The sequence below is a fragment of the Cinclus cinclus genome, chromosome 9 (assembly GCF_963662255.1).
Source record: "Cinclus cinclus chromosome 9, bCinCin1.1, whole genome shotgun sequence".
NCBI classification, from domain to species: Eukaryota; Metazoa; Chordata; class Aves; order Passeriformes; family Cinclidae; genus Cinclus; species Cinclus cinclus.
The window spans coordinates 23,696,994-23,716,725 of NC_085054.1; the positions used below are offsets into that span (position 1 = coordinate 23,696,994).

The following is a 19,732-nucleotide window of genomic DNA, read 5'->3' on the forward strand; positions in this document are numbered from 1 at the left end:
CCTTGAATCAAAGAGCCTTTTTTGCAGGCAGCCACGTTGGACTTTCCCTCTGCCCTTACCTTGGCTCTGTAATTACAGCTACATGAGTTATAACCTCTAGTCAAATGGGTGGAAAAAGGTCTGGAAAGGGTGTACCAGGATCCAGGCTTTCATAAAGAGGCAGGCAAGGCTGTATTAAAAAAAAAAAAAAATTACCTCCAAGACATAGATACTTCAGATTTTTTGGGAAGTTGAACAGAAACATGTCTGGAACCCAGCAGCAGTGAGGCCTGCTGCCCCCAGGGAGGTATGGTTGGCACTTCTGCAGTGCCTTATTTTTCAGTATTTATCAGAAATTATGTTCTTTTTCCCAAAGGAAAATATCCTATATATAGATATTTTTTACAATGCTGCTGTCCAAACTCCAAAATCTACTGCTGCCCAGGATTAAAGGGTTAAAGAATTAAAGAAAAACAAAATTTCCTCCTTTAATGAGAAATCTTGTTGCTAACTATCAGGACAATGAAGAATCGCTGGTTATCCTTCTCTCTACCAGAATTTTACTTGATGGAGAATAATGTGTGTCTTGGGGTGACTTTATGATGCTTCTGTCCCCAGTTGTCTGTTCTGTTGGTGTTGGGTATTGAGTTCTGCAGCTTTAAGGCTGGTCCCAGGAGTGAAGGGGGTCAGAAGAGGTGCAGAGTTTGTTATCAGAGTCTGCACTCGCTCCCCCACATCCCTCACACAGACTGTGCTGTCTGCAGTAGGCAGCAGGAGAGAGCTCTCCTTTGCTTTTGGTTGGTTTTTCTCTGGCTAGATGAGGCAAAGAAGCTCCCCCGACTGTGTGGGGTTTTTTGTTGTTTTGGTTTTTTCTTTTTTCCTTTTTCTTGGAATTGTTTGAACCTACTCTGGACTGAAAACCCAGAGGAGCACTGAGAGCTCACACCTGTGGCTCACCTGGGCTGTGACATTTCCCAGCTCTGGAGGGACTGAGAACAGCCTGAGTGAGCTGGGCTGTAACCCATGGAAGGGACTCTGCTGAATTTGTCATCTCTTCAGAGGGGCGAGAGGTTTTTTTAATTCAGTATTTTTCATTTTTGTGCTGGGAAGAGCTTTGCCTGTTAAATAAGCACTTTTTTTCCCCCACTTCTCTCCGAGGAAATATTTTTCCCCAAACCATCTGGGGGAGGGACTGCTTGAATCTGTTTCCTAAGAGACCTCATTCAGAGCTTTCCTGCCAAATTTGCCCTCAACCAGGACAACACGTTTGCATGAAATACTTCACCTAGGAGAGTACAGAAACTGTTGTTCTTGAGAAGATTAGTCTAGAAAACTGAAAATATCTAACTGATGGAAACATTTTCATTAAAACAGGAAACTGCTGCAGAAGAGCTTTGCTCACAAGAATATCAGTGTTACATTACTTGAGCTTTAATCGTTTGTTCTAGGTGGATTTGGAAAGGTCTTAAAAAAACAAAGTAGTAAACTGAATGGAATCATACGCCGGTTTGGGTTGGAAGGGACCTTAAAAACAATTTAGTCCTAAACCTTCTGCCATCAACACTCTAAAAATGCCAAGGACCTTCCTGACAATCACCAGCCCAAGAACTGGTTGCTATTTAAAAGGTAAAATCATTGACATTTGATGACAATACCCAGACTCGTGCTTGGAGATGCAGATCCAAGCTTGTTGCGGGGAGCTGATAGAAGTGGAACACAGAGGAGAGCTCGGGCCCGAGGGCAATACCAGCCTCACACAGGCTCGTCCCGGGGAGAGTGAATGACCTATTTCTGCAGGATCACCCCAAAAGCGACCTCCGGGGCCGCCGAGCGTAGGAGGAAAACCAGCTGCTTTGTTTTGCTCTCCTTGCACCCAGCTCTGGCTTTAGCCATCCTCTGACTGATGAAAAATCAGCTTTTCCAGTTTGTACTGCAAGCAGAGTTCGGAGCGGATTTAGTCACGAGCTCTCCGGAACAGCCGAAAGCCGGGCTGGCAGAGGGTCCGTCCCCCAAAACCAGCCCGCTGCCAGCCCCTGCAGCTGCCCACAATGTCCCGTTGTTCCCGGCCCCGCGGAACAAAGGCTGTTGTTGGAGCTAATGCGGGCTCAGCGCATTAGGGCATCGCCTCCGCGGGCTCTGAGCCGGGGGGGGCCGGGCCGGGCAGGGGAGGGCAGGGCAGGGCAGGGAGGGGAGCAGCGCCCCGGGCATCTACAAGGAGGTTCCCAAGGGTTTGCAGCTCCCGGCTGCTGGACCTTTCTCGAGAGCTCCGGGGAGGTACGGCTTCCTGCCGGGACCGGCGGGGTGTCCATCCCACCCCCGCCTTTGGCATGGGGGCTTTGGGGGGTGGCTTAGCTGGGACGGGCAGAGGTGGCTGGGGACACGAGGCTGCTGCGGGGACAGCGCTTGGGGCTCGGCTGGGACACTCCAGGAGCGTCCGCTGGTGCACAGTTGGTGTCTGGGGGATGGCATCTCTGGTGGGACTGCTGAGGGATTGAATTAAAAATCACTGCCCAGGTGGTCGCACGGCACCAGGAGCCAGAGGTGCACTTTAGACCTGGCAAAGAGGTTCTGGTCTTTCCTAACCTGGAGTATTTTGAATATTTGTTTGAAGAGTAGCAATGCAGTTGTTAGCATGCTGCTGCAGACATACCTTGAGGGGAATATCTTAAATCCACCTGGAAGCCAAATCTAGTGTAAACCAAGGCAGGTCACTTGATGGTGAAGCATCTGCACATGAGGTCCCTGGTCTCGGGGATCTGTGCAGGGCAGGAAGTTTTCTGGGGATCTCAGCTCTATCTGTCATCTGCTCAGTCTGTTCTACCCATTGTCTTCAGGGAGTGGGAGTGATGAAAAACCTAATGCTGCTCTTTCCACCAGTGGACCTCACTCGGAAATAGAAAGTCTTTAAATACTTTTTTTTTTTTTTACATTCATGTTATTAAATGTTAGGCAAAAGGAGCATCAGTCCTGTGGGTGCTGGTAAGGGGAAAATCCAGAGGCAAGTGCACAGAGTGCTCAGGATTTTCTGAATTTGGAGCAGTGACCACTGCACCATCTGTTGTGTTATCCCTTCCTGGGAACCTCCAGCCATCTCTGCCCTGGATAGCTGTTCCCAAAAATGTTTCCTTGCCTTCTAATCCCTGCGTGTTTAGCAAGCACAGTGGGAGCAGGCTGGTCTCTCTGCCCCCCGTCCCGGCTGCCCGTCCCTTTCGTGGGGCAGGACAGGGAATGCCAGGGGCTGCAGTGCTCGCTGGAGGTTCTGCTGCTGTGCCCCATTTCCCCCTGAGCCACAGACGGAAAAATCGCTTGCTCAGGTCAACGAGCACCTCTTCTCCCTGGGGAAGGCAGGGACGCCCCAGCGCATCCCCCATCCATCAAGGATGCAGGAAAGCGTTCCGTCCTGCCCAGGGCGGCGAGCAGGAAGGAGAGACAAGGTTCACAGCACATTAAAAGACGGATGGACACGAGCCCGGTCTGCCCGGCGCCGGCTCACACTCCTCAGGGCTGTCACTCGGGCTCCGAAGGCTCGGAAGTCCCAAGGTGTCCCTTTCTGTGTTTCTGTCCCCCGTGCCATGAGGACACCGCTGCGACACCCGGCTCCTGCCCCGCGGGGCTCGGGTTTCCCCCTGTCCCTGCCCCAGTGACGCTGCCTGTCCCGCCAGGTCCGGCAGAGCCGCGGTGCCCGAGCGCCGTGCGGGACATGCGGGACATGCGGGACATGCGGGACATGCGGGACATGCGGGACATGCTGACCTAGGGCACGGCTCCTGGCTGACCCCCAGCCCCGCTGCCCGGCCACGGCGTGGTCTGAGCTGGAAGGGACCACGAGGATCATCAGAGCGGTCCCGTGTCCCTGCACAGCATCGCCCCCACGATGGAGCCGGCTCCGGAGCTGAAGAGGTGTGTGGATTTTGGCAGGGAGCGGGATGCTGTTTCCCCACCTGCTGTCTCTGTGTCACAGATGGGTGTATGGGAGGTGGGAGGGGCGGCAGATGTGCCTGTGTCCTGGGTAGGATGGGGGTCAAGGGGGAGATCTTTAGCCCCTCCACAGCCTGAGTTTAGGAATAATGAAGTTTATGAGGAGTTATGAAGAGATTCTTGAAATTTGTGTTCCTAAAGAAAACTTTTTCATCTTAAAGAGGCTGCATAACCTAAAGTAATAATGTGACTTCCCTGCACCTGCTGTCCATAATGCACCCAGCTCTGTTCACGGAGGGAAGAGGTTTAACCTTGCAGCTCGGTCTTAGCTGGGAGCTGTGGCAGGACCAGCTGCCCGTGGGCATCCTGCTCCCTGGCAGTCACTGCCTCGGTCTTGCTGATGGGTATTGGGGTCCTAGGGTGGACAGGACCATCCCAAAATGTTATCTGCAAATTTTAGGATCTGGTCTGGATTTTAACTAGATTTCAGAGGAAGTCCCTTTGTTCCAGTTTCACCTTCCCAGCAACGAGTGTTAATCAGTCTCAGAATCTAACCCCTGCCTGGGGAGAAATGGCAAAAGTGTCAGTGGAACAGATCTTGGCATCATCTGTGTTGGTGAATGCTTGTGCTGAAGTCTGTCCAGGTCTCCTGGCAGGTCTCCTGGCATGGCTGGAAACACTTGACCTGTCAGAAATGGAGTTCATGTCCAAAGCTGTTCCTCTCTGCACAGGAAAAGCCATGCTACCCTTCAGCATTTTAGTGGGAGATTTACTCTGAAAAAATCACATTGCTGGGTTCACCCAGCTGAGGGGACAGAACAACCCTCTGATTTGAAGGGCAGAGATGGAAGAGGTCAGAGGGTTGAGTGGGAATGGGAGGGACTGGCCTACAGCCAAGCTGCAGGTTATGGAGGTGGGCTGAGTTCTGGTTTCTCCCTAAAGAGCTTCTGAGAGAGGTCTTTCCTGGGGAGAGGTGAGGTCAAGCTGGTGGAAGAGAGACCTCTGACATACCCTGTGGACATGAGTTACACGAGTTTGGCACTGAACTCAGATGAAATCAGCTGCTCTGCAGGACTCTGGAAGTGCCCCAGTGTCTCTGAGACTTCTGGGACATCTCAGTCTTTTCTTGCCTTCATTGACCAAAGCAGTGCAGTATTTGCACATGGCCACTTCCTTGACACATGACCAGCATAGTCCTTACATATTTATATCTCAAAGCCCCACTGCAAACTCCCTTCTCTACTTTTTCACTTCCTGCCTTATTTTTTCTCCACTTGGGATGTTTTTCCTTGGCAGAGGTGATTATTGGGCTGGGGTCTGCTATCTCAGATTGCTTGTCCTTGAAGCACTTTCTAACAGCAAAGCCTTGGTGTGTCTAAACATATTACACAGGATATCACCCCTAACTGCTGTGCATCTCTATCCTGAAATGTGGTTACCAAGGAGGTGACTCTTCCCTTTGCACAGACAGCCTCATCCCAAGCCTGTCTTTGCAGAAGTGAGGTCTTTGCTCAGATTTAAGTTCATCCCTCCCTTTTGCCAGTGGCACCTCACACCCATTCTATGTATGAGGCCCATTGTCAAAGGAAAATGAAGAAAGGATAATATCAGTCTGATGCCTTCAGCTGCCTTGACTGGTTAATGGTTCTGCAGGGGTATGAAAACTTCCACAGCACATCTCACACAAACACTGGAGCAGTGTTGGAAGCCAGTTGTGCATGTCCTGTCCCTGGAAGTGTCCAAAGCCAGCTTGGACAGGGCTTGGAGCAACCTGGGGTAGTAGAAGGTGTCCCTGTCCATGGCAGGTGATTGGAACTAAATGAGTTTTGAGATCCTTTCCAACCCAAACTCTTCTATTGACTCTAGGATTCTAGGATTCTATGGCTATGATCAGCTACAAAGAAGTTTTGGCTTTCTCTAGTAAAAAAAAGAACAAAATAAATTATAGATTATTAGGAGAGGAAAATTTGTCCTGGAGCATCTTCCCTTTGTTCTGCATTTTCAGTGCAGCTTCAAAAAAGCATACAGGTTCTTCAAATAACTGAAGTGCTATACTTTCCTTACAGGAATAGTTTCCCCAGCATGAACTTTGAAGCAGAGATTCTGACAACTCCACACGATAATTCAGGTATTTGGGAAAAAAAGAAAAGAGAAATTAAAGTAAAATGCCCACCTCAGATTGCTATCACTACAAACATGTTTTAATTCTTTTGGAGTTAGAGATTGTTAAAAAAAAGAAAATTATGAAGAAACACAATGGTAAGCTGACTGCAGTTCAGGTGATTTCAGATTTGTGTTACGGTAGAGTTCAAAGTGTTGAGAATAGACATTGATGTGTTTCCCTCCAATAGGACTGGACCAGGAACACAGCTGCCAAGGCCATGTGGTTTTGGAAACAGCAGAGGCATTCAGTTTGAGATTGCACTGTCCTGGATGAGACAAACCTGGTTCTCTTATTAGTGGTGACTAAAAGCAGGTGATAAAAAAGCAACTCCTCAAAAGGCAAAAATGAGGATGAAGATGTTCTGCCAAGTCCTGTCCTTCACTCTCATTTCATTTAGGAGGAACAGCTGTTTTTTTTTTTCCCAGTGAATGATGCTTTTTCAGCACTGATCTCACAGGTGGAGGCTGCACCACGAGGGCCTTCCTACTGCAGCCCATTGTCTGAGACAGACCCAGAACTGCAGGGCATCTTCTCATGAGCCTCAAGTCTTAGTCCTGCCACTGCTCCTCAGCCCTGAGCCTGTGCCCTGACAACAGCCCTGCCTCTAGGATGGGACAGCAGGAAAGGGACACTTTGAAATAATTGCTTGGAATTCCTTGAGTATCCCTGGGTTTTGGCTCAGAGGGAGAGATCTTGGTGTCAGTCACCCACATTTGAACAGGAGCCCATTCAGGTGAAATGTTCAGCCAACAGTTGCCCTCCTGGCCATGAGCTGCAGGTCCCAGCAGGGAATTCACCTCCCTGGCAGCCCATTTGAGTGCCCTGCTGTCCAGAGTCACAAATGGGGTGCACAGGGTTGACTGTTTTTGCTTCAGCTGCAGGTGGCAGTGTTTGTGATGCATCACCCCACCTGGGAGGTGCCAGGAGCTGCCCACCTCAGTCACACTCTCCAGCATGGGCAGGAGTGATGGCCCACAGGTTTAAATCCAGTGTGTGACTCCTTCCACCTTTTCTTTAGTCTTCCAGGAAACCCCTCCAGTTCCATCCCTTCTTGCAAAAAGAGTGCCCCACATCTGACTAAACATTTTGGAGATATTTTCCCCAGGCTGTACTGTAATGATGATCTCAAAGGGTACCCAAGAATAATTTTTGAACCCTGAGTGTGAACAGGTTGGAAAGTGCATCCTCTGCATAGTTTTCCCAAATCTCTGGATCCTGTTGAGTTAGGTTGGGTTTCTCCCATGAGGTGCTTTGACCCTTCACATGCCTCAAAGCCTCTAACATGCAATCCATATTTGTTTCCCAAGAGCTCTACATGATTCCTTCCATGAGAAGCCTCACGGCTGAGGAGTATGTGGAGGCCTTTAAGTCATTCTTGGATCACTCCACTGAGCACCAGTGCATGGATGAGTTCAACAAGGAACAAATGCCCAACATCATGGCCAGGTAAGGAGAACTTCCCCCCAGGTGGGAAAGTCATCTGTTGTCCTGGGAGTCAGCAAAAATATTTATGGATTTTTTTGGGCAGGAATGAACTTTAGATGCTTTTCAGTTTTAAGTCCCCTAATAGTGGTTTTTAGGATATTCTCTTTAATGACTCCAGAGTAAGTGCTATTTCAATTAATTCACTGTGCTGCCTCTCAGATTATGTTAAGGAAAGACTCAAGACCTTATTCTCATATCCATCTCTTTTCATTAGCTGATTTTCCAAGGATTAAAGTCAGGTTTTTTTGGTTGTTTGTTCTTTTCTGAAAGAAAGCTCTCTTATGCTCTCTCCCTGCTTTTGGGACTTCATCGCATCCATCCAAACAGAAACACATCTCTAATTCTCTCCTAGTGGCTAATTTGTGGTTTTTCCTGTCCCCTAAGACAACCTTATTTCTAACCTAAGTCGATTTGCATTGCTTAAATACCAAATGATAATCAGTTTTGTAAAGAATTGATGTAATATCTTAGGGCTGGATAACTGCAGACAGCTTCAGAACAGCCCAGATTCAAAGCACAGGAAAGTCCTTTCAAATCTGGGTAATTTTTGGATGTTATAGGAACTGTGTTTTTCTCCATTGAGAAAAAATGTGCAGGCAGGAAAAACTTTTATTCTACAGATTATATAAATATATATATATATAATAAATACAATAATAATTAAAGATTATATTAAGATATTTTAATTGTGAATTTAAATTATAGAATACATTGTGGCTTTCTACAATGCTGATTTTGGGTTTGTCAAAGGGTCTTGGCTCTCATTAGGAGTAGGGCTCCTGGACTTGCTCACATCCTTCAGGACTTGCTACTCATCCCACTCCTATGGAATCATTACCGTGGGGCCTCCTGAGACTGTGTTTGGAAAGCTCAATCCCTTGGCACAGCCCATGCCTGAGAGCAGAGTAAGGCCATAAATCGTGCCAGAGCATGGCTGTTATTAAATATTCTGCCAGGAAACACATGACTTTTAATAAGCAATTTTTAAGGTAAAAATTATTGAAGATTCAGACCCTTCTCTCAATTTCAGTCCAAGATAAATGTTGATAAGAGATGATTTCCAGCCACCTGGCTAGCCTAATGGTTTTGCTTTTTCTGGGTATTTATATCCAGTATTCCCTCCTGAGGGTGCTGAGGATTTCCCCAGCTCACCTGGTCCCTGCTTTCCCAGAAGTGCCATCCCAGACAGGTACAGCCCCTTTGCCCTGAGGTTCCCAGAGACTTTTTCTGCACAGTGCCAGCCACAGCCTGAAGAAACTTCCTTGGCAAAGGGTGAGAAACTCTACACCATGGTGCCTACTATACTTTGAAATATGAGCTGGCTGCTCTGGGCAGGCTCCTGCCATGCTGGTTATCACCAGGCTCAAAAGGGATGATCCAATTTCTGTCCTGATTCATGGGCATGACGTGAAAATTTCCAGGCTGACGTGTCAGCCAAGCCATAAGAATGAAAACATGAAGTCCTGTGATATAGTGTGATTAAGTAATGTGTATTTATCCTTTCAGTCTCGGCACTGGAAAATCAACCATCAACGTTCTGGGAGTTGGGAGTGGCACAGGTGAGGAGGGTGGGGATGGGACACAGGTGACCTGTGGGGAGCAGAAGGAGATAGTGAAAAACTGGGCAATGAGGATTACTCAGATATGAATAACAGCATTTTCCATTGATGCACAAAAGGGCAGAAGGAAGGGTGGAGCTGGGATAAGAGGAGTGTCCTTTCCCTTTCCCTTTCCCTTTCCCTTTCCCTTTCCCTTTCCCTTTCCCTTTCCCTTTCCCTTCACATCATTCTGGGCAGTGAGAAATGTATGATTTTAGCTTAGTTTCTGCATCTTGGTGACTCTCACCTGACTTTATTTGGCTCAAAGCAAGGACTCCTCCTGGTTAGGTACAAGAGCATCTTCAAACCTGATTGGAGAGAATTACAGACATTGGAGAAATTCTTTCCACCCAAAATCCTGCCTTAGACTATCCCCCTGGAAGGGATGTCTCCTTTTGCTTTTTAGGGATCCCAGAGGCCAAGGCTGTGCAATGCCCTGCTCTCAGTAGTGCAAAACCACCTGGCCACAGCCATTAGCATGGAACTGCATCAGCTTTTGCAAGATGTGCTCCTTATTGCTGTGTTTTTACCCAGTGATAAGCAGGGTTTAACTGCAAATGATATTTTTCCCCAGAGAGAAACCTATCCTTTGGAAAAATAGCTTTAAAGTTGTTCTAAATGCATTTGTGTTTGAAAAATCCCAAAACAACAACAACAAAAAAGGTGGTGAAACAGCCAACTTTGCTCCTAGGGAAACTGGGAGAAAATAAAGAGTAGAGAAAAGAAGTGGTGGTTTGATTTGTCAGAGTTTACTTCTGCTTTGAAATGTATTTTCAGCTGAATTTTAAGTGCTAATACTTTCAAATGAAAGCATTTTTTCTCACTTTTTTGGGTTTTGTTTTCCTGAGTAAGAGAAAATTAGCATTTGATTGTTTTCCCCAGCTGGGAATATGTTAGAGCATATGAGAAACCAAGCAGGAAGAAATTATTCAGTTCTCAATTACCCTCTATTTTCATTAAGTAATATAAAACAGAAATTCTGACTCCACAAAAGCACAAGGGGGAAATGAACTTTTAGCATCATCCTTAATTTTCCTTATGTCCTCTTCAGAGGAGGTTTTAATGAAAAAATAAATCCTCTAAGATTTTCTGGGTGAGTGCCCCTCACAGATGCCAGGACAGGGGTCCAGACCTGCACCCCCCTGCTTGCCCACAGCTGCAAGAGCTGAGCTTCTGGGGCTGGGCAGGGAATGAGCTGGGATGGCACCCAGTGAAAGGTTATATCTGATCCCTGACCTTTTCAGAGGTGGACTCTGGTTTCACAGAGCCCCCAGAATTAGTTTAGTTGATGAAAATATTAATGGGGATTAGTGGCTGACTCCACATCCTGAAAGCCTCTGCTGTGGTCCAAATCACATTTTCTCATTCACCCCGTGGTTTCTCGTGGCTGGTTTAACTCTGAGCTGGAGCTTTTAAGTGGCAGAGAGGTTCCAGTCCTGTCCCAGCCTTGCTATGGTCAGTGCTGAAGGGTTGTTGCTGGCAGGGGAAGCTGCAGCAGAGAAATTCCTGCCCTAGAGTGCTGTATTTTACTGCTTGTTTTTACAGACACCCTGGTTGAAGGTGTTATTACCTGCTCTTGCAAACACTAGACTGAGGAATTTTACAGAGGGGGAGTGGAAAAAACTCCAAACCTAAGCAGTTTTTAAGATATCCACCTGCTGTTGATACACCCATCTGCCTCCATCAGTGGTTCCAGAGCATGGGGCAGTGATGTTCTGCCCCGAGCCTGCAGGCAGCTCTAAGAGCTGGTGCTCCCCAAACCAGACACTTACAAATTAGCATCTAGGACTGTCACAAATGATTCAGCTGCTTGCTGCTGGGATCTTCCTTCCTGTCAGCAATATTGGTCTCTGCACCCACCTTCAATGGATGCAGCCAGAGCCTCTTCCCTTGAGCCTTTGGCTGGCCCTGCCCTGCTGCCACTGCATTCCTCACGGGCCTGGGGTATTTTTTTCTCTAATTTCAAAAGACTCACCCTTCCTCGGATGTCCCTGTAGTGCTGGCATGGCTGGCATTTCCCTCCTTGAATTCTATGTGCTGCAGCACCTGCCAATGATGACAGCTCTTCCCGTGGCTGGTACATCAGCTGAAAGAGCAGGGAGGATGCAGGATCTCGTATCAAGACCTCTCTGTGTGACATTTGCAAGGCCAAGACTATTTTTAGGTCCCACCATCAGCTACAGACAGGATTCTTGCAGAGGTCCCATCAAGGTGGCCGTATCTGCTGTTTATTTACATGGTTTCAAGTCAGCCAGGGGGACTCATGCACTTGGCATATCATGGCATTTCTGGGAAATAAGCAGTGTGACTGGTATCAGCCTCAGAAGGGCTGGAAATTTCCTAGGCCAGGACAGACTGCTGCTTGCTCCTCCAGAGCTTACACAGCAGCACAGGAGAACCAGTAGCTACATTTGCAGGGCATTTCCACACAAATATGTGAGTCTCTACCTGTATTTCCAAAATAACCATCAGTTATTTGATGCTCTGGGCTGAGACCGTGTGGACAATCCCTGAAGAGGGAGGATCCAGGATGCTGCATGTCAATGGGTCTTTTCTCTTGAGATGCAGTTCCCCAGGTCTTGGGGCTGTGTCACAGCAGCCACTGTGTCCCTGTGACAGCCCCAAAGCCATGGGCCACCCCAGGCATGCTGGAGTTGCACAGCTGCACCAGCTGCCTCCTTGCACCCATTAAAACTTCCTAGGGTTGTTGAAAACTCTCATTTCACGGTTAGTTTTGTAAACAGTGAGCTGTAATTCTTTTGACCTGTCTGTCCCATGACCTAGGGTATTGCCATTAGCAGGTTTCTGTGCTGCTGCTCGTCTCTGCCTTGTTGTCAGGCTCCTCTGTACTTCTCTGCTAGCTTGAGCAGTACAATACCATGGTAAGAGTATCGCCACTGCATGAGCCACAAAGCAGAACATGCCTCACTTCTGCTGGGGGATTTCCTGGCAGGACTGGTGGCAGGTGCACTGGCATCCTTCCATCATGTTTACCTGCTTTCTAAAGTAGTGAATTTGTGTTTATTGAGTAGGTGAGCAGGATTTGAAAATGATCAGGATACTGCAGGCCGTGCACCCGGGGGTCTTTATTGACAATGAGATTGTGGAGCCCAACCCACAGCATGTGGCAGCTTACAAAGGTAAGGCTACACCTGCTGCCTGCCTTATAGCAAGGACCATCTGTATGAATGATGAGTTTTTTGCTATTTTATGAAATGTATGGTTTTTCTCCTACTTTTTGAAACAGAGCTGGTGAATCAAGCTCAAGACCTGCAGAATGTTTCTTTTATTTGGCACCAACTCACTTCCTTGGAGTATGAACAGCAGGTGAAGGAGAAAGGCACACATAAGAAATTTGACTTCATCCATATGATCCAGGTAATGGACATTTCTTTAACGCAGGACTGTTGGATTTAACTACCCCCTTCAGTTCTGCTTTATGCTTGAATTTAGGACCAGAGCTGAGCACAGCTCTCCCATAGCAATTCTGCAGAAGCTCTACAATCACCATAGCTGGCAGAGCTCAGTGCTGTGAGGCGTCCCTAAATGGGCATGTGAAATCAGGAAAGGCTGGGAAGCATCTGGAACAGAATTTAAAACACCTCTAAAAAAAAGGGTTTAAGCCTTTGGAGGGTCATTGCACGGTGGAGGAGGAATAATGACTGTGTGCCACTGTCTCTTCTAGATGCTGTACCGTGTGGAGGATATTCCCAATACTATCAAGTTTTTCCACAGCTGCCTTGACCATCATGGTAAACTCCTGATCATAATTTTATCAGGTAAGGGAGACCTTACTTATTTTTTTCCCCCCTCTTTTTCCCTCCATTGCTGGAGTTTTGAAGAGCTTTGAAGTTTGAGAGCCACAAATATTTATCTGGGGATGTCAGTGGTGCTTATTCTATAGTAAATAATTTTTTAAAATGCTGGATTTCATATGGAGAATGCAATCTTTGGCTCAGCCTCAGGCCCCAGTGTCTGTTGGGGCCACTTAGGCACAGCCTTTGTGCTCTTGCTTCCCTGCTTCTGGAATGGATGTAGTAGAGAGAAATGTGGCTGAACTGTGTCCATGAATGAGGTTCAATTCCTCCTCATAGTGAAATCAGCACTGTAAAAACACAGCCTGAGCTCTGGGTGGACTCATCCTTACGGCTCTTATATTTGTACAGACCCAAGAAGGACAATAGATGCTGCCAAGAACTGCAGGCTTTATGGCAGGACAGGAAAAACCAGGCACAACTTGATGGCACTTCTTAAAAGAATATAATGTTTCATCCCTTGTGCCATTCATGAATCCCCAGCTCACGGTGTGGTGGGTAAAGCACAAATTCCCATGTTCCCCATTAAAACAGCCTCTCACATTGTCTGTAGGCTGTATTCATTGCTCTCTGGGACTGCTCTTTGAGGCATGTATTGTTCAATGAGCTCTTATAACTGAGGTTTGATGTGTGGAAACACCTGCACTGCTTTGGCCCAGTTCAGTGGTAGTGTGGCTGTTCAGGCTCAGCACATCGGTACCTCTGTACCCTTCCTTCTGGGCTAATTCAGTGCTGGAGACATCACCTGGGAGTTTCCCTTAAACAGGACACTTTTGGAGAGAGGGCTGGGAGAGACCAGAGTTTCATGAGGTGCAGAATAGTAATAATAACAACAAGAACAACAAGAACAATAATAATAGTAGTAATAGTAATAAGCAGGCTCATGGAAGGGGAAAGCTCTCCTGCTGCCCCTGCCAAGGGCTGGGCGGCAGCGAGGGAGCTTTCCCAGCTCATTTCATGGTTGATTATGGTGTTGTGGCTACTCGGCTTTGCCAAAGTGACCTTCCCCGGTGTCCCGGCAGACAGCAGCGGATGGGCCAGCCTGTGGAAGAAGCACAGGGACTGCCTGCCCGCCACCGACAGCGGCCACTACATCACCTGCAGCGGCATCACCGAGGTGCTGCGGAGGCTCGGGGCGCAGCACCGCGTGTTCGAGCTCCCGTCGGGCTGGGACATCACCGAGTGCTTCACCGAGGGGGACGCGCTCGGAGGCCGCATGATGGATTTCCTGACGGGAACTAAAAACTTCTTGGGCACGGCCCCGGCGGCGCTGCGGCGGCGGCTGCAGGATGCTCTGTGCCAGCCCGAGTGCAGCAGCACCAGGGACGGCAGGGTCATCTTCAGCAACAACCTCAGCATGATCGTCGTGGAGTCCTAGAGCCCGGAGCCTCCCTGGACTTGTTTTTAACACTATGCATCCTGCCTGTGCTTTCGCTGGGACTCCCCCTTTTCCATGCAGCCAGCATGTTTGCACACCTACGGGCGAGTCTGCGCGACCCTGGCAGCCGGGAGGAGGTGGCAGCCCCTGTGCTGGCTGTGTGTGCCACCCGCTGCTTCCACGCGTGCCAGGACAAAACCAGCAACGTGTCCCTGCTGCTCTGCTCCCAGGGAATGTCACTGCACACAGGCCTGAGGTGTGGGCTGCTCTGCACTAGGCTATTTCACACGGTTTTATCAGCGTAGGCATTTACTGCCCCAAGTCTCTCAGCGCCTCACAATATAGACATGTCTTAAAAATTTATCAGCCTTTTTGTTTGGAGAATATTTTGGAACCCAGGATGATACTTGCCCTGCGCTCTTTCAGGCAGACATTAATTTTGTTACTTTCTTACTGCTGTTTTTCTCCACATAAAATAAAAGTGATCTTAAAACAAAAAAAGTCACATCTGGTTCTGCACACGTGGGATTATGGAAAATGAAGACCAAAGAGGTCATTGGGTTAAAACAAAAAATATGTAAAGTATCATTTTATGGAAGCATTAAGGGTTTCTTAAAAGTGAGAAAGATGAGCCTGAGGGCTTGGAAGAGCTGGGAGAGAGCTGCAGCTTGTCCTGAAGCCCTGGGAGGCAGCTTGACTCTCGGAGCAGCATCACTGCAGCACAGAAGAACAGCAGCAATGCCACTAAAATGTGGTGTATGAGGTTAAAGTGTTAATATACGTAAGTTAAGACTATTTACCCAGGGCCCTGGGTTGTTCAGAGGGCTGAAGGAGGGGCTGCCAGGGCAGTCAGCTCCAAAGGGAGATGCCACACAATGAGGTTTGGTTCTGCATTTGGCACCGTGGACTGAGCACGTGGGGAAAGCTGCCTGCAGTGTCTGCAGCCTCATTGCAAACAGCTCCAAGGAGGGAAAACACCAGCCCAGGTGGGAAATACCTGCAGGCACAGAAGCCATCTCTGTGTCTGATTTTTCCGTGCTTAAGCTGGGTAAGACACACCTATGTGAACCTGGAGGGGCTCAGGTTGATGTGTGGTATGGATCAAATGGCTTCTTCCAGCACCATGAACACATGGGTCATCACATTGGTTTGCAAGACATTTCATGTCATTGTCACGCAGAGTCCTGCTGATCCTGCTACAAATGTCCCACCCCAACCACCTGAATGCAGGTACTGCCAGAGGCAGCATAGCCTTGGAAAGTTGACAAGCCCACGGAGTCATTGTATCTTCACTCTGTCCTTTGTTTTTTGGGGGTATTTTTTAGGTTTGGGTTTATCATATCTTTTTGAAATGCAGCCATTTCTCCTGAAACTGCTGTAACGGGAAAAATGAGCAAAATAATGGGAAAGCAGTAGCATAATATTATCTTCCTGGCAGGACTGAGGCAACCTGGCCTGCAAGTACTGTTGCTATCAGTTCCAGAAACATCAGTCAAAACTGGACAACCTCCTCTGGAGTACCCCATACCTGTGCACAAGCTTTTCCCTTTGATCTATCCTATTGTTTATTCCATGGGCATCTCCTTTGCTGGTGCTGGCTCCCAGCACTGGGCAGGGAGTGAACGGCTGGGCTGTTGGAGAGGCTCCATCAGGGGTCTCCTTCCACTATGAATTTCCATGATTTATTTCCAATCAGCAGTGATATCTCTGTTTCTACCTGGTAGTTAAAGAGGAAAAACAGAAGGTACCATAAACCAGGCTTGCTTTTCAAGCTTCAAAGAAAAAGCTACCTGTTAATCTTTGCAGAAATTTGGCACAATGCAGGTTTACCCAGATCTTCCCCAGCCCAAGAGGTTTTCCATCCCTCTTTGGAGCTTCCTGTGCAGATAGACACATTTCCAATAAGCAGATACTCAGCAAGAGCCATCTGTGAGCACGAAATTTACCCACACCCCTGCAAATCAATGTGCAAATGCTCAAAAAAAAAAAAAAGGAGTACTTCAAAGTAGACTGTTTAGTGACAGGCTGGGGAGATGAAACAGGGCACCCCATTAAAAACATGGCTGATCAATGCTTTATGTGTAATTTTTCCTTTGATTCTTCAAAAGCAAGTAGTTTATCAACAGCTCTGCTTGTACACCTGGAATAAATAGCATCATAAGTGTTCCATTTGTTTATATATTTGTTCTTTGGTGAATATGCTGTTTAATAACTATTTTGCTTTCTAAAAGATGCTCTCCTCCTATGTAGAACATCAGACTGTTCTTCTCCAGCAACAAGAGTGTGGCCACGAGAGGGCTGCAGCAGCCAGCAGAATAAATCCACCTCCCAAAACACTGGAAATGCTGAGCTGATGCAGCAGAACCAACCAAACAGACAGACAAATATGTTGAGCATCCTTTGCTGGCTCATATCATCCTGATCCCAGCAGCTGGGGACCACACTTACTTCTACTGCAGTAGAAATATCTTTTCTTTTATCTCTAATTTTGTGCTTTGGTTTGTAAAAAAGTCATGATGGCACAGCATAGCTGCCACAAGGAATGCACAGGATCTGCTTTTGGGTTGTTTCCTCCCACTCGATAGTTGGAGTGCTGCAGCTCAGCTGCTGCTGGAGCTCAGGTCTGTGGACAGATATGCCATTTTATCACTGGGATTTGCATTTCTCCTTCCATAACTGACTGGCATGGCTATTAGTTGTGTCGATGCCATGTTGAAATCTCCTTCCTTTAATGCCTTCTTTCTGATCTCAGGGTCTCCCAGGGACCCAGGAGTGACAGCTCCCATGGAGGGAAACACCAGGAAGGGCATGGCAGGAGTGAGAGGCTGCTTCAGCCTTAGCTTTGAGCCAGACTAACCCTGTTGAGCTCAGTCTGGGAGAAGCCCTACTCCATAATGAGTTTCATGGCAGTTCCCAGCTAGAGAGGAGCCAGTCCATGTCTCCCAGAGGGAATTGTGATGCTCCAGCAGCACCAGTTTGTTCCAGCCCAGACAGAATGCTTTTGTGGACAGCCATGCAGTAAGCTGCCCTGTGTTCACTGCAGGGTTCTTTGCAGTGCCTGCAAAACCCAAACTACACAGTTTCACATGAAGCAGTTGCAGATTTTATCCTTATTTCCAGTTCATAATATGCCCATTTCAATGCACAGCTCTGATTGTGTTACAGTCCCCTTAAAAAGAGCTACAGAGAGCTACCCTTTACAATGTCAAGGATGGATAATTTTAGTTTTACTGGGCCTGTACGCAGTCTTGGGGGCTGAATGCTTTGCCTTTGAAGTATTAAGGCTTCTCTACTCATGAATATCATCAGGGGAGTAAAGGTAGCATAGGAACTGAAAAATCTAGTAGCTGATTTCTGAATAATCTAATTAAAAACAAGCTCAGTAAAATACTGCATCATATACTGAAAAGATTATACTTAATCTCAGTGGTGGAGGGGAAATAAAGAGGCTGAACTTTTTCCATCCCCCTTCAACATTTTCCCACAGAAATCTGTTGAGGTTTATATCAAGCATGTAGGATTGTGCTCACCTTTTTGGAGCTTACAAAGGCCTTTGTAGGAATAAAAACCTCCTGGACATAGCTCCAGAAAGGTGTTTATCATCCGGCTTTTTACACTGAATTTTTTTTCAAGGTCATATCCTCCAGACTGAGGATGAACATCTAATCCAAGTCTAAAAAATATTTTTTAACTCAGCATCACTCCTTGTAGTCACTCCCCTCCCTTACTGAGGTATCAATAGAAACTTAAATCTTGCCAAATGGTGTTTAGTCCTCTTGGGCAGAGAATGTGCTCTTCATCCCCCCTTCTCCTTTAATTCCTTGTTAACAACAAATAAATAACTAAATAAACAAATAAACAAATCCCTCCAAGGTAAATGTTTGGAGCAGAAGCTCCAGCTGGAAAGATCTCGTGCCTGAGGAGGGTTTGTGGAACATGTGAGATGGCAGGATCCCAGTGGGGCTTTTCTTCTCATCTCTGAGAGGGAACAGGGAAGAGCAGAACAGTCACTTCACTTCCACTCCCCACTTCTGATGACACGTTCGATTAGACCTGCCACCAAATTGCCAGAGAAAACATATGTTTTGTCATACATTGTAATGATGGTACCTCTGGTGAATTTATAAATGTGATAAGAAAATTTTCAGAGCAGTCTCCAAGTCCCTATTGCTTTGTTAACATTTTTTAGCATCCTATTAATCACTCAGTATGTATCTGTCAACAGCTGATATTATGGATTAAGGAAGATTACAGCTCATTGCTCCAGTGGCTGTTTTCTTTAGGATTTAACTCCACAGGAACTTTGCCATTTGCCTCCCTCTGACAAAACCAGCTCCTTGCTTTTGCAAACACTTTGCAGTGCTTCCCTGACTAAGAGTGAGTTTACTTTAAAAAATATCAAAAAATGCTCATCCAGAAGGGAAATGTTTTGATTTCATTATTTCTGGAAGAAGGGCTAATACACTTTCAGTGCAGAACAGAGTCCACAAGGTCCTGATTTACAGATGTTTCCACGTAGATAAATATTGACTTTGTTTTGTCATGTTTGTGCAGATCATGTTACTTGTTATTTGGGGAAAGGGAATGTTGTTGGAGGAAATTCAGAAAAGAGTTCTACAGTTTAAAAAATCTAACTCATAGACTTTCTTCATTGTTTACTATCAACTATAGATCCAATTCTATGTATTTGTTATCCACTCTGGGATACAAAGAAATCCTTGTGACTCCTATGATACAGCACAGAGCAGAATTAACACAGGAAAATCAAACAACTCACCCGTGAATAACATTCAGACTAAAAATTATTCACCCAAACTTACTCCCTTGTGCCAGGAGTTGTTTTTATACATAATAACATCAAAAATACCAGCTTTGATCTAGACTATCTTCCTGAGCTTATTTAATTCTTACAGCTTGTCTCCAAGGCCTTAACATTCCTTGCTTCTTTCTCTAGCAGAGCATCTCCCCACCACAGCCTCATCCCAAAGCAGCCAAATTAGCAAAAACTTTCCTCCTGTGCTCAGGAGATGCAGGGTCATGGCCAGCCTTGGTCCTGGCTCACTTGCAATTCCTGCCAAATGCTAATGCAGATTTCTTACTTCAGAGCCTTGGGTGACACAAAGATCCTCTGGGTGTTTTACTGGGAGCCTCTCACCCCATTACAAATGTCTAAAAACAACAAGCGCTGCCAGAGCCTGCCTTCTCTGCACTTTGTGTAAATTATCTCTGGGCCACTGCTTAATGTTTTTCATTTCTGATGCTTTGAAATTTTAAACTGAGGGCATTAATATAACCTACAGTACAAGGCCAGGTAAAGGGGTTAATTGGAGAGGAAAATCTTTCTTTGCTATATGGGAGTGCTGTACTTTACTCCCTCTAACCCCCAGCAAACACA

At 46.8% G+C, this 19,732-nt stretch overlaps 1 protein-coding gene across 1 annotated transcript; it reads left to right on the forward strand.

The window, feature by feature from the left end:
- Positions 1-2,205: 2,205 nt before the first annotated feature.
- On the forward strand, positions 2,206-14,337 carry LOC134047395 (carnosine N-methyltransferase 2-like). Its single transcript, XM_062498499.1, has 10 exons — positions 2,206-2,280; positions 3,653-3,677; positions 3,715-3,879; positions 5,964-6,025; positions 7,369-7,507; positions 9,053-9,105; positions 12,177-12,284; positions 12,392-12,522; positions 12,830-12,923; positions 13,982-14,337. The coding sequence occupies exons 3-10, from the start codon at positions 3,854-3,856 to the stop codon at positions 14,335-14,337; spliced, it is 969 nt and encodes a 322-aa protein (XP_062354483.1). The 5' UTR covers positions 2,206-2,280; positions 3,653-3,677; positions 3,715-3,853.
- Positions 14,338-19,732: the final 5,395 nt, after the last annotated feature.